General features: G+C 31.3%; 1 protein-coding gene across 1 annotated transcript in view; it reads right to left on the reverse strand.

Moving 5' to 3' along the window:
- The window catches only part of LOC111695678 (uncharacterized), a gene marked incomplete in the record, with an annotated part of 67,927 nt that extends 58,469 nt beyond the window's left edge, over window positions 1-9,458 (reverse strand). Inside the window, 5 exon segments of the mRNA XM_023465083.1 lie at window positions 6,327-6,486; window positions 6,649-7,057; window positions 7,622-7,709; window positions 8,225-8,454; window positions 8,917-9,458. Of these exon segments, the coding sequence (XP_023320851.1) occupies window positions 6,327-6,486; window positions 6,649-7,057; window positions 7,622-7,709; window positions 8,225-8,454; window positions 8,917-9,003 (974 nt within the window).
- Between the last annotated feature and the right edge of the window lie 4,245 nt (window positions 9,459-13,703).

Below are 13,703 nucleotides of genomic sequence, written 5' to 3' on the forward strand. Positions count from 1 at the left end.
TTTATCATCTTTTTATAATAATTTGTTTGTTTGTTCAGAAATTTTAAGAATATCGTTTTTAAATTTAATAATTCTGAACCATTTGCTTATTTGTCTGTACTTCTGTTTCTTTCATTGGATAATTTTCAAGGATTTCTTGTAAGTTTTTGATTTTCTCGATTTGTTTAGTTCATGTTTTTCTATAAGCATTTGTTAGTTGTTAAATTATCTAATTGACAGTTGTGTTTAAACATACCTTTAATTTCAACAATTTGATTGTAGTTTTGACAATTGCCATTCTTACAAATTAATGTAAAATAATTTTTTCTCTTTGACAGGGGGGAAGGAGGGAGGGGGGGGGGGGGGTGAATGAATGAATGTATCAGTATGTAGAGCCTGATGAGATAACACATTATGGTATAGGCCCTCTAATTAATATCTGCAGCCATTAACGCTAGTAGTATATAAACCAACTACTAGAGATATTAATTTAGTGTTATGTCTGTATGTTTCAATATAAATAAAGTTTAAAAACCAATAGGATTTAGGCAAAAATGTTGATTAAACAAAAATCTTATTTGAGGCTTCTAAAATACAAAATCTTTATTCGTTTTTATTTTTTGAAAATTTGTTAAATCCACAATTTTTTTGAAATTTGTTAAATCCACAATTTTGTACTCTTAGTCAGACATGGTTATAGACCAACACCCAACGTTGGTGAATTCCGGTTGAATCTGCCAAACAGTGAGATTATGTTGCTAATAACTCAGATGAAACATGCTAATACGTGGGTGGAGGGGGGAATTTTCAAACTAAACCTCGTGGATTTTCAAGCTATACCTCGTAAATTTTCAAACTAAACAACGCGGATTTGGTTGATAAATGAATTATAAATCCAACCCTGCTATAAATAGAACAGACTGCTTCATTAATTGAATAATTCAATCCATCCTTTGTTATCTAGTTTCTTCGTTTTTTCTTCATAAAGTAAAGGAAGGAGAAGAAGTGCTAAATAAATTGCCATTCCACAAAGAGGGGGGGGGTGGTTAGTAGGTACATTTAACCTTCAATTTTGGATGTTTAAAGCCATGGTGTAAAATTATAAATGTTCTGAATCAAGCAGATGTTACTCAAATCTGTATTACGCTTATAAACGCTTCTCTTGCAGATTTTCAATCTGTACGCATGTCTTGCGTATTGTTCATCTGAAATACGCATTATTGCGTATGGTACATCTTTACGCATGTAACAGGTATTTTTAACAGGGTGAGGCACAAGTTGAGACCAAATCTAAAATCTAAATAAAATATATTTTGAAAAAGGGAAAAATATCAACAAGATAGCGTTTTATTTAAAAAAGGACATTGATTAAAACGGGATGTGTTATAAATCCAAAGTTAAAGGTGGCCTCTTTTTATTGATTAACTTGAACACAATTTTCTACGTCACCTCTGTTATACAAGCTTTTTTGAAGAGCATTAAAATTGTTTTTATACAATCTGACTTTCGTGTAATTATACAAGCCGTCTTTTGATACAAATAATGGAAGCAAAAACTAACCTGAAATGAAAAAAAAATAATTAGATAAAATTACAAATAAATGAAACTTACAGGTTTGACTCGTACGAAAAACAAATATGAAAATTACTGCGAATTAAATTTAAAATAATTCCCAACAACTTTTGCCCATACTAGTAAAATCTAATTATTTTTTCCCAATATTTCTGCAAACTATAGACAACAAACGAATGTCAAATGTATGCGACATAATTGGTGCAACTTTGTGACCTTGTTGTTCCTTTATTTATCCGGTTGAATATTTAAATTTAAAATTCTGTTAATCATGATAGCTTTTTAATAAGATGAATTATGTTTGAAAACAAGATTAGACCAATGTACACTGGGACTGGAAGTTTATCCATCAAATGTAGATTTTTTGGAATTTTTCATTTCTACCCAACGAGGTTACAGTGTATAGAGTGTACGATAATCCTTTACTATTTGTATAGGCCATCAACTATACCGATAGCTTACTGCATATTTTTTTATTATAAGTTGATTCTGGCCTAACCTACAGCATATCAATATTAGTAAACAGTTGTAAGTGTAAAGTACTGCAGCTAACTGATCACACAGGTAGAGAACTATCATCCCCCCTGTTTATACCTTATTATTGGCAATGCATCTAATCTCAAAACTTCGCGGAGTGTATTTCCAATAAGCCGGGGCATACCTAGTTCTTGATAGTTTTGCGTGAAGGATATATCATACTTCATACATACACAACTTTTTCATCTTTCTTCGTCAATGGTCTCCTAATTTTAGTACTGCATAATACATATACATGAACACGATTAGACCAATAAATAGGGTTTGCTTCAAAATAACATATTCAAGGGACTGTAAGCGTAGTTTCCAGTGACACTCTGTGCAAAGATGACAATGCCCAAATTATAAACACACCCGGGTATAGAACCTTTATCTGATTAAAGTCATATTTACTGTTTTTAATTCCGATTATTTTTACAATGCTTCTTATAAATAAAAAATGCGCAAGTCACTTTCTCAGAGAATCCACAAATGAAAATAATTAGTTTAAAGAAACAAAACATGGATATCTAATTTATTATAGGGTGCCCACGTCAAACTAAATTAAAAGTGCACGTACAAGAGTGAAAACTTATATATCTCCTCTTATTAAAGAACTCTTAAGTAGAACAAAAAACAATTAATTCAAACTATATAACCAAAGCTTGGAACTTTTGAATGGTGGATATCGGGATTAATGCTTGATCCACTCTTTTTCTTAATCTCCAGATGAAATAATGCTTGTTAACTTCTTTTTTATCTCCTGAGCTGAAAACTTTAGAATGATGCGATATCAAGATTAATGCTTAAACTCCTGGTTTTGCTAAACCCAAGATTATTTTAATACGAATTCGATATCCAAGAAAGAAGTATAAAATTCAACCAATCAGCGGTTAATGTAAAGATGTACTCTTCAACTTTTGAAAAACCGGTTTTTTCCTGGTGTTAATTATGTCATATCAATTGAACTAAACATCGATTAATTAAATGTAAATTTTGGATTAATGTTTGTTAAAACTCGTTTAAAATGATGTTAGTCCTAAAATGTGATAAAGTATATTTCATATTAAATGCTCTAAAAGCCGACACAGCTGACTTTAATTCAATCGGATATTAGTTCAATCGATAAAGCATTGTATCTGTAATTGTTATCACACGTAACTTTTATACGGTAGGGATATCCAAAAAAAAGGATTAAGAATAAAGTTAAAAGTGTGTACATTGAATACTCTGATTAAGCAATCAGGATTTAGGATATATAATTCTAAAGTTTTCAGCTCAGATTAACCCTATTCCTGCTGGGGGGGGGGGTCAATTTGACCCCCCCCTTTAAATCCCATGTTTGATGTCCAAATATGACAAATGATACATCATTGGAAAGCTCTTGTGTTTAAAAGTNTTAGTTTTTCTTGATTAAAAATCAGGTTATTTAAAATTTTGCAAACATTTTTGCATATTTGAAATGGCTTGGTCAAGGGCTTTTCAACAATGTATAATTTTTCATTTTTTGGACAATTTTTTTTTGCAAAAATTTTTACTATATAACTGGATTTTGCGATAAAAAATTCAATTTTTGAAAATTTGCAAATTTTTTTTGCAGATTCTAAAAGTCGAGCACAAGAGCTTTCTAATGATGTATCATTTGTCATATTTGGACATAAAACATGGGATTTATTGGGGGGGGTCAAATTGACCCCCCCCCCAGCATATCCTGGTTTTCAAGTAACCCAGCAGGGATAGAGTTAAGTGCATATAAAGTGCTTGAATGGAAATTGTAAAAGTGCAGACGGAGAACAGTGCACTTTACGCCCTGGACCACCTAGTAATACTATCTATCAAAGCCAACCCATTTTAAAGGCTTAACAATATAATCTATGATAAAAAGATTTGATTGCAAAAAATCAAAAAACTCTAAATTAAATCTCAAACTAATCCCTTTTAAGGTTTGAAGGCTGGGCATTCAAAAAATAAACTTAAATTTTTATTTCTTTATTTTTTTACCTCCTATTTACCTCCTATTTACCTCCTATTTACCTCCTAATTACCTCCTATCTACTTCCTATTTACCTCCTATTTACCTCTTATTTACCTCCTATTTACCTCCTATTTACCTCCTATTTACCTCCTATTTACCTCCTAATTACCTCCTATTTACCTCCTATTTACCTCCTATTTACCTCTTATTTACCTCCTATTTACCTCCTAATTACCTCCTTTTTACATCCTATTTACCTCCTAATTACCTCCTATTTACCTCCTAATTACCTCCTAATTACCTCCTATTTACCTCCTATTTACCTCCTATTTACCTCCTATTTACCTCCTATTTACCTCCTATTTACCTCCTATTTACCTCTTCAATCTTTTTTTTAAATAATAGAAGTGTTTTTTGTTAAGAAGCGTATTTATTCATTATTATTTTAAATTCTTCAAAATTTTCTTTTTTCATATCTTTATGTTAAATACAAAAAAGCCTGTATAGCTAATAGATCCGAGATTACATGCGTTAATGTTATAAATATATCACGGGCAGCCGTAGTACATTTGAATTTCCGAGCCAGGTCGACATTTCCAGTCGTGATATATGAAAATATTGAGAGATAGTCCGGCAACTTTAAAAAAGATGTCCTCCAGTTGCTATATAGATATATAGAAAGATAGAAAGATAGAAATATAGATAGATAGATAGATAGATAGATAGATAGATAGATAGATAGATAGATAAAGTGTATGAATGTAGACCAATATCGGATACTATTTCATAATATCACGCAAGACCACTTATAGATAACTGTTTTACTCAGCGTGACTTAATACAGCCTACAGGGTGTTAAGAAAAAATGAACATTTTTCTTTCAAATTCTCAGCAAAGAAGCATTATTTATGATTTTATTATTATTATTAAAGAACAGATCTAAATAATTTTTTTTTATAAAAACCGTCGAACATAATATTTAATGATTTTTTATTGATCAATGCAAAATTGTGATATATTTTTTGTTGTTTTATTTCTGAAGGTTTATACAAGGAAGTGTAAAGGGCTGGGTTAGTGACCAAGATGAACTAATTATTTTACCAATTTTATATTTTTAAGCAAATAATCATGCATTTTGCAAATTAGTCGAAAAGAGTAGCATTTGAAGAATAAAATGTCAAAACTTCTGAAAGCAAGACGAATAGTTAAAATGCTAAAAAAAACAAATATTTTATATTTTATTTTGTTTCTTTAATGGTTCATTTATTTCTTAATTAATTCACTTCTATACTTTTTAAGACTTCTACAATTTTGATAGATTTATTAAATTTAAGGATTGGCCCAAAAGGTATTAAAAGTTACTAGCTGGAAAACCCGGCGTGGCCAAGGTTTATATTAATTTTTAAATTGTTTAGCTTATGTAACCCTCATCCTATTTGGTTCAGCCGTTTGGCCATCTATAGCTCACACATAAATATATATATGATTATATAGATTAAACTTTTTGATCAGTGATTTGTTAAAAGGTTTGTTTATGAATAGTAATTTAGAATTTAACGTCAATTAATTTGCTGCCAGGCTGGGACTCAGGGACTGTACACAAACTTTCAGTAATTGACGGAAAAATTTACAATGTTAAAATGTGTAAAAAATTTAGTTTGCAGTTATAGTGTTTTATTCAGATGTTAAAATGAAATTATAAAAATTATGACTTGAAGCAGAAGCAGTCCCTTTACGTGGTATTTAGACTAGAAAAGGTTATTGCTCTCGTTCCTACCCAACCCAATGTTAAGACTGCAGTATACGGAAAATAGCGGGTTAAAAACATGAATCAAGGGGGGGGATATCAAGGGGGGGTTGCTCCTATGCAGGGAAAATCCTGTGCACTAAGGAGCAATAATAAGGATATTTGTCTCAAGATAAGAATGAGTAATTAGGGGTAAGTTCTCCAGATAAAACATGAACAAATTCACCCTCATTACTCAGACTCTTAAAGCCTTTCAAGAAGTCTTGAGTAATTAGCCAACCCATTTATCTTTTTTTTCAGGTTTAACGATGGAATAATTTGTAATTAATAATGACTAGAAGAATGGGGCAAAAATAAAAACTCTTTTCTCAGAAAAAAAAACAATCTTCTACAGTTTATAACACAGCAAATTTTCGAGAAAACAAAACGATTTAAAAAAGATATAAAAATATATATAGACCATTTCCAGAGATAAAAACAAATATATAAACGCCAATAAAAACTCTTTAAAAAACAATTCTGGACTTGGTTTTGTACCTTTCAGTGGAAGCATCAATCTCTTCAAAGTTTAATGAATTTTCATGAGAGCTCTCAGTCTCACTCTCCGTAGACTCTACAACATCAGTTTCCACGTTTTCTTCTTCTTTGGGCTCAGCCGTGTCCTCACATTTCTCCGCGGGTTCTTGGGTAATCCCTTCTAAGCATTTATAATTTACAAAATGTTACTGTAGTGATTTATTGTTAAATTTGACCCCTCCCCCAGTTCTTTTTTAAAAATTGGGCAACCACCGTTGATTGGACTTCTAAATTCTAAATCAAAAAATATTTTTTATTTCTGATTTTTTATAAATTTCATTGCCTGCTGCTAAGATACCCTTGAGACTTTGCATGGGAAGATAAAGCTGATCTGATATTTTCCTCTCCGGGTCACCTGTAACCTCTATCTCCGGGTCACCTGTAACCTCTATCTCTTTGACCTCTATTTCTGTAACCCCGCTCTGCTTATCCGTCTCACTGTCGGAGGTTTCGGAGGTTTCAGAGTCGATAAACCCAGCCTCCGAACTTACAAACCCTGTATCCGTACTACTAAAACCTCGGAGGATACTGGAGGCATATCTAGCATCCAATTTATTCAACCTCTGTTTGGAGGATCCCAGCTCGGATTGGGCATATTTCGGCCTCGATCCTCTCGATCCTTTTGATTCTCTTGATCCTCCGGCATAGTAGAAGGATCCATCTTCAGGATCTTCTTCAAAACACGTCTTTCTCTATTTAATCCCACTCTATTTTTTTCTATTTACTTTCCGATAAACATTTTTCGAGGCCCCCCCCCCCTCTCAAAATCTTTGGTACTTTTTTAAGCGTGCCTAATAAATATCACTAACGGCTAACGACCAACGGCCAAGTATGGAATCAAACATGCATTTCTATAAAAAAAAATTAATTAACCTACAAAAATGTGAAAATATTCTTTGCATAATTGTGTAATTATGTGCAACTAAAATACTTTAAGTTTAGTAAATTATTTCCTAAATATTCTTTAAAGGGAGATGAGTTTTGTAAAACAAAATTTTCTACACAGTCCGTTTAAAGTTTCATGTTGGTTTGTGCACACTGTATCAACATGTTGGTTTGTGCACACTGTATCTACATGTTTGTTTGTGCACACTATATCAACATGTTGGTTTGTGCACACTGTATCTACATGTTGGTTTGTGCACACTGTATCCACATGTTGGTTTGTGCACACTGTATCTACATGTTGGTTTGTGCACACTGTATCTACATGTTGGTTTGTGCACACTGTATCTACATGTTGGTTTGTTCTGTTCCTTAAATCCAAAGAATTTTAGAATTCGTTCTTTCTTCTTGCTTTTTGGTTTCTTGTCAGGGTGGTGGGTAGCGCCAGGAATTGTATCCCTGTTTTATACATCAGTGAAATGCAGGACAAATAAGAAAAACGGAATTGGATAAGTTTATAACTTAATGCAGGATTTAAACTTTAAGAAAGTCCCAAAAGGGAGTGTTCGCGAAAATTGAAAGGGGTCTAGATTTGTAGTGATAAAAAGCGCTTATTTTTCGCTGTAAGCCTAGACCCCCATTCAATTTTCGCGAACACTCCCTTTAAGGGAACTGAAACCGTAATGTAAAGTGACCCTTAATAATTACGGTCATCTGTAATCCTTTGTGTTTCTACCTTGAAAATTGTTAACTTACTTCTTTTTCTCTGTTGTCTAAATCCGTGTGTAACCCGCAATTGCATATACATTTATTTTAGTTACCAAAACATGAATATCTCCATTATTTTTATCAGGCAAAGGTTTGAAAAGTACAAAATTGTAAATCGGCAATTGCAATTTATAAAAGAAAGGTCATTCAAAATTGCGGAAACAATGGATTTTAATCAACATTTTTTTTAATCTGCATTTGTATTCCTGAAATCTCCGTAGAGTGTGTTGATACTATCCCTTCGTTGATCAGCACCTAAACTTCCAAACTCAGCATCGGATACTGTCCAACCCAGACCCTGGAGCCCGATCTCGGAGCCGAACCTCCGTCTGTGGATATCTTGCTGGAGGCTTGTTTTAGGCTGGCGAGGCTGGTAGCTCAGAGAAGAGGCTTTCTTGTAATAGCTTTCGGATTGTCGTTGAGGACGGTTAGATAACTAATCAAAACGAATTTTTAGAAATGCATTTAAAGAATTGTGTGACGTAAGACCGAATTTCATGAAGAGCTACGTCAATGAACTACTTACTACCATTTCAAATTTGAACAACCGCACCGTTTTAAAGTTAAAGATAAAGGAAGGATTTGAATCAGGGGGATACAAATTTGAACCGGCAGTAGACAGTTCAGGTACACCACGCATTCATTAAATTCGGTCCCAAGTGTGCATCAATCGTATCTACACGTTGTCTATATTAGACATAAACAAAGTAAGATAACAGATTACTCTACTCAAACTATAATATTTTCTTATATCTTTATAACTTAATGGTGAAAACTTTCAGGCTATTTGATCAAAAGAGGATTCTCATTTTGATTTAAAATTTGAAATTTAAAAGACATTAAACACAATTTGTATATAATATAAGCAGCTCTTTAAAAAAGTAAACTCTTGTTTTTCCTTCAGTTCAGAATTCCATTGAACACTTTGCAGCATCACGTTTTCATCTCCTCTTCTTAAATCAGGATTAGAGAAGTAGCTCAACATTTTGGCTCACTGGGCTCACTGGGCTCACTGGGCTCACTTGGCTCACTTTGGACCAACAGTACTAAGGACAATCTCACTTCACAATACACTGATCACTGATTATACAATTACTGAAGTTCAATTGACAGTTTTCTGGCATTTAATTATCGTTTTTATCTTCTCAATGAGTGGTTCTAACCTTTGTATTCAAATCTTTAATCACTCTAGTTTAGTAACAAGGAAGGTGTATCTTAATCCAAGAATGTATCATAGGATTGAAATGGGTTGAATTAATGAAACAAAAGGACCAAAGCAAAGGCATAAAACGGTAGCATGACGTTATGGGATTCCTTGATTTGTGTTTCAACTTCTAGTTTAAGATTTAATCATGACGTAATGTTTTAGACATTTTTAGATCTAACTAGGTTTAAATAGGATATATAAGGGTAGCAGGGTTGGATAAGTAGTTTCATGGATGGTCACCATTGAACTGGGATATATTTCTGGTGTAAAGTACTGTGGGAATATGAATCTGTTGAAGCAAAACCAAATATTATTAAACACAATAGACAGCCAGTCAATAATCACATACATGCATACCAGTGCGCTATCTATCTATCCATATATATCTCTTTCTATCTATATATCTATCTATATATCTATCTTTATATCTATCTTTATATCTATCTATCTATCCATATATATCTCTTTCTATCTATATATATATCTATATATCTATCTTTATATCTATCTTTATATCTATCTATCTATCTATCTATCCATCTTTATATATCTATCTATCTATCTATCTTTCTATCTATCCATCTACAATTCTTCTAAATTTTATACACTTAGCTCCAATTAAAAACAAAACTCGTTCAGTCAAATTTTCGGCAGTCTAAAATCATACAAAAAAGTCACTTAAATAATAGGTATTTTAAATTTGAAAGAATTGTGTAAACAAAAACATTTAAAAAACTTGTTCAGTCTCGAGAAAAGATTAATTGACTTAATACAGGTTGAATTTATGAATGTATCTGTCAATAATTTTAATTTTTTTTATTAATAAATCAATATTTTTTGATCGAAGTAAAATTAATTGCGTTTATATTACAGCTTAATCAGTTTAATTAAATAATCAGTTTAATACAAAAATTTACAAAATTGAATTTTTTCCACGTAAAAATCAAACATAAAAGTCCACAGACATTTCAAAACATTATAATTTCATAAACAACCTTTTAATGGATAGGATGTTTTAAAGGATAGGTTTTCGTTCAAAATGGCATTTCAAAGGACATATTATATGTATCCATTTCTATTTCTATCTATCAATATCTATCTGTTTTTATCTATCTATCAGATATCTATAAACTTATTAGATATCAATTTATCTACCTATCTATCTATGTATTAAGTCTGTGTATATGCTAATGTGATCTTTGTTTTAAAGCCATAATTCATCCAATTCTACTTTTTGTTTAAAAAATACAACTAACGGGTTTTCATAAATTGGATCGGTTTAGAAAAAAATATAAACTTATTGACTGCTGTTTATTTGATCGATATTACGTGAATTAGAACCTTTTATTCATCACGGTCTGACAATCTACATTTAAATAAAAAAATTAGTTATTAGAAATACAAACTATTTATTTTGTCTTAGTTTGTATTTAATTCTTTAAACATTTCAACTTTTTCAGGAAAAACTACTTTTCAAAAATGATTTTTTTTGTCTCCCGGCTTCTCTAATCAAACATTTTTTTATGATAAAACAAAAATTTTTGCCACAAATTCAAATTTTTTAATTTCTATATCTTTGCAACCTATTGGTGGCTTCTCTTTTGATATATAAATTCTAGATTATTCAAATTTATTTAGTTAAAAAATATTGGGATTAGAAAATCATAATTTGTGGCAAAAACTCAATTTCTTTGTTAAGAAAAAAGCACTCCCATGGAAAAGCTATTATTTAACTACATCTAAATCACCGCTTTCTCAAACAAAGAAAAGGCTCTAGATAAATTTTAAACAAACAGTAAAAAAAATATTTTTTGTTGGTTTTCTGCTGTTTTTAACAAAATAAAGTTATAAAAAGATTCTGCGGTTTATAAAATACAGTATTATTAGATAATTATTTTGAATATAAACAAAAAAGTTTAGACTTCAATTTATGTGCTGGAATTGTTGTTCAAGCTAAATTTGGTTTTAAAAAGAAATTATAAATGAAAAATTTAATAAAGTCAGATTTTCTCGATTTTTGACGGTAAAAACATCCTGACCAGGGCTACAGAAATGACTACCATTATTGGAGATGTCCCAAAATCACAAAAAATTGGCCGAGTTGCTGTCTGCTATTGTTCCATTTTAAGAAATCATGAAAAGTCTCTTTTTATATTTAATGATTTCAAGTCTTGAATCTTTGCTGCTTTGTTAGTGGAATGTTAGGTTGGGTTCATGAATGGTGTTTCTGTAATTAACTAGTTTAGGTTAATCTCAACCTTGTAGTTCAGAAACATTGATGAAATTGAAGAAAGGGGGAAAAATAAAAATTACCACAAAAATAACATTTTCTTAACTTATAAATGAATAATTTTATAAATTTTCAATATGCTATGAGGGGTTGTTGATGTGATCAAAGATGTAATTATGAACCAAAAGTTGGTTAAGAACTTTATGAAAAAAGTAATATCTGAGAAAACATTTTGTACGTCGAATTTGATCATGAAATTTCACGATTGAAATCTATATATGGCAAAATGGCAAAATGAGAAAGAAGAAACTGCAATGCTGAATTTAGCAAAAAGAGTAGAAACATCATGAACTTTGAATTTAGAAATTATCTGTAAAACCATTTTCAACAATTTTTACCGACCTATAATCATAACAGATGAAAAGTTGAAATCTATGTAGAAAAAAAACTATGAATAAGTTAAAAACATATTTACGAGTTTTCCTTCATATTTATCTTCTTAAGGAGTTCGTCTATTTATATAGTGTTGCGTTTTATGCAAGGTCTAGAAATTCACGGGCAACGCCGGGTACATTTGTTGTTAAACCATGATTAAAGATTTACACTTGAAAATGTTTTTGATTAATACCAAATTGATTCCCCTAACCTGGTTCCAGATTGAGATTCCGTTATTGGAGAATTCAAGTGCAATACAGTCTTGGCATTTAAAGTCTATCTACAGGCTATATTACAATATCAGCAATTTAAACATTTTTATTCCAAATGGAGAAAGAAAAAAATGTAAATTAAAGAATGATTGTTAAGGGAACTGAGATTTTGTCACAATTCCCATAACTTTGCAAGCCGTTAAACTTGATTACATGAAAAGTGAACATAATTCATAGTTTTAAATATCTTATGTCTACAACATTGGGTTGTAAAGGTAAAGGAACCAGAAAATTAGAGTTTGTAACAAGAACTCAATTTCTTTCTTGAAATTTAAACCTTTATAGAACACACTTAAAGAAGAATCAACGATACAAATCAACATTTCTTTTAGTTATATGTATTATGATGTATATCGTATCTATATAATAAAGTTCTTCGCTCATATATATTTGTCTGTATATATGTTAGCTTTTGGCTAAACGGCTGGACCAAATGGGTTGAGATTTTTTTAGAAAACCCTGTGTGTCAGGGGGGTAACAAAGGCTAAAATAGAAATATTTTCTTAAATATATTTTGTTGCAAAATCCATTCTCATTCTTTGAATAATCAATAGATTTGCAAAAAACAACAAGGTTTGGAAAATAATGTAAAGAATATTAAATCTGTTTAAATTATGTTCAATCATAGCCACATTTTATCTTAACCCTAAACAGGATGTTTTTTGTACTAGCACTCTCTTTTTTTGACACTATCACCGTGAAATTTTGTTACTTTTAATAAATAGTAATTTAAAGGATTTTTTGTTAAAATTTTTTTTAATCTATAGGGTAGGGTGCAGGGTGGAAAAAAGTCCGGTCTATGAAAAAAAGCATCAGATCTAAAAACTAAACACCAGGCTATGCATAGATTCAGACCCCACAGCCTTTATAGGGTTAATCTTTACACTACCTTCCTTTATCCCCCGGCCCTCTCATCCCCTGGGGGGTTTTAAGTATATTTTCGTGGGTATAACTGAGTGTAACTAAGTAGGCCGGGAAAAGAAATGACCGAATCATTCTGTTGAGATGTTTGTGAAGCATTCAATAGAATTTGAAACGGATGATTCATAATCCTATTAAGTGGTCTTTGTTTTCACTTCACTCTTTGTATCACGTATATACGACTGTTCTGCGAGATCTATACAGTGGTCCCCCAAAACTATGGAATGCGATCTGACAGTTTAAGGACTAACTATGTGGTTTTAAAGACTCCAATGGTCTTTAGTCAAACAAGGTTGTGCAATAATAATTTTATTTAGTTTAGTTTAAGGCGGGGGGGGGGGGGTCTAAATCTATGTACAGCCTTTAAAGAAAAGGGGCTTATAATATGGTATAGGGTTGAACGACATGTTTGTAAAGCCAAATTTGTCAAGGCCAGCTTTCCAGGTTAAATTTAGGTTTTTTTAAACTCCGACCGACACTTTGACTATTTTGTTAGTTGAACCCTACCCATATGCTTTTTTAAAAATTTTATCCTGGCAATTTCAACTTGAGTTGATAATTTGAAGATTAAAAAATTTTTTGAAAAAGATTTACAATAACTTTTTGAATAAGATCAAATT

This window comes from Eurytemora carolleeae, unplaced genomic scaffold (genome assembly GCF_000591075.1).
Source record: "Eurytemora carolleeae unplaced genomic scaffold, Eaff_2.0 scaffold166, whole genome shotgun sequence".
NCBI lineage: Eukaryota > Metazoa > Arthropoda > Copepoda > Calanoida > Temoridae > Eurytemora > Eurytemora carolleeae.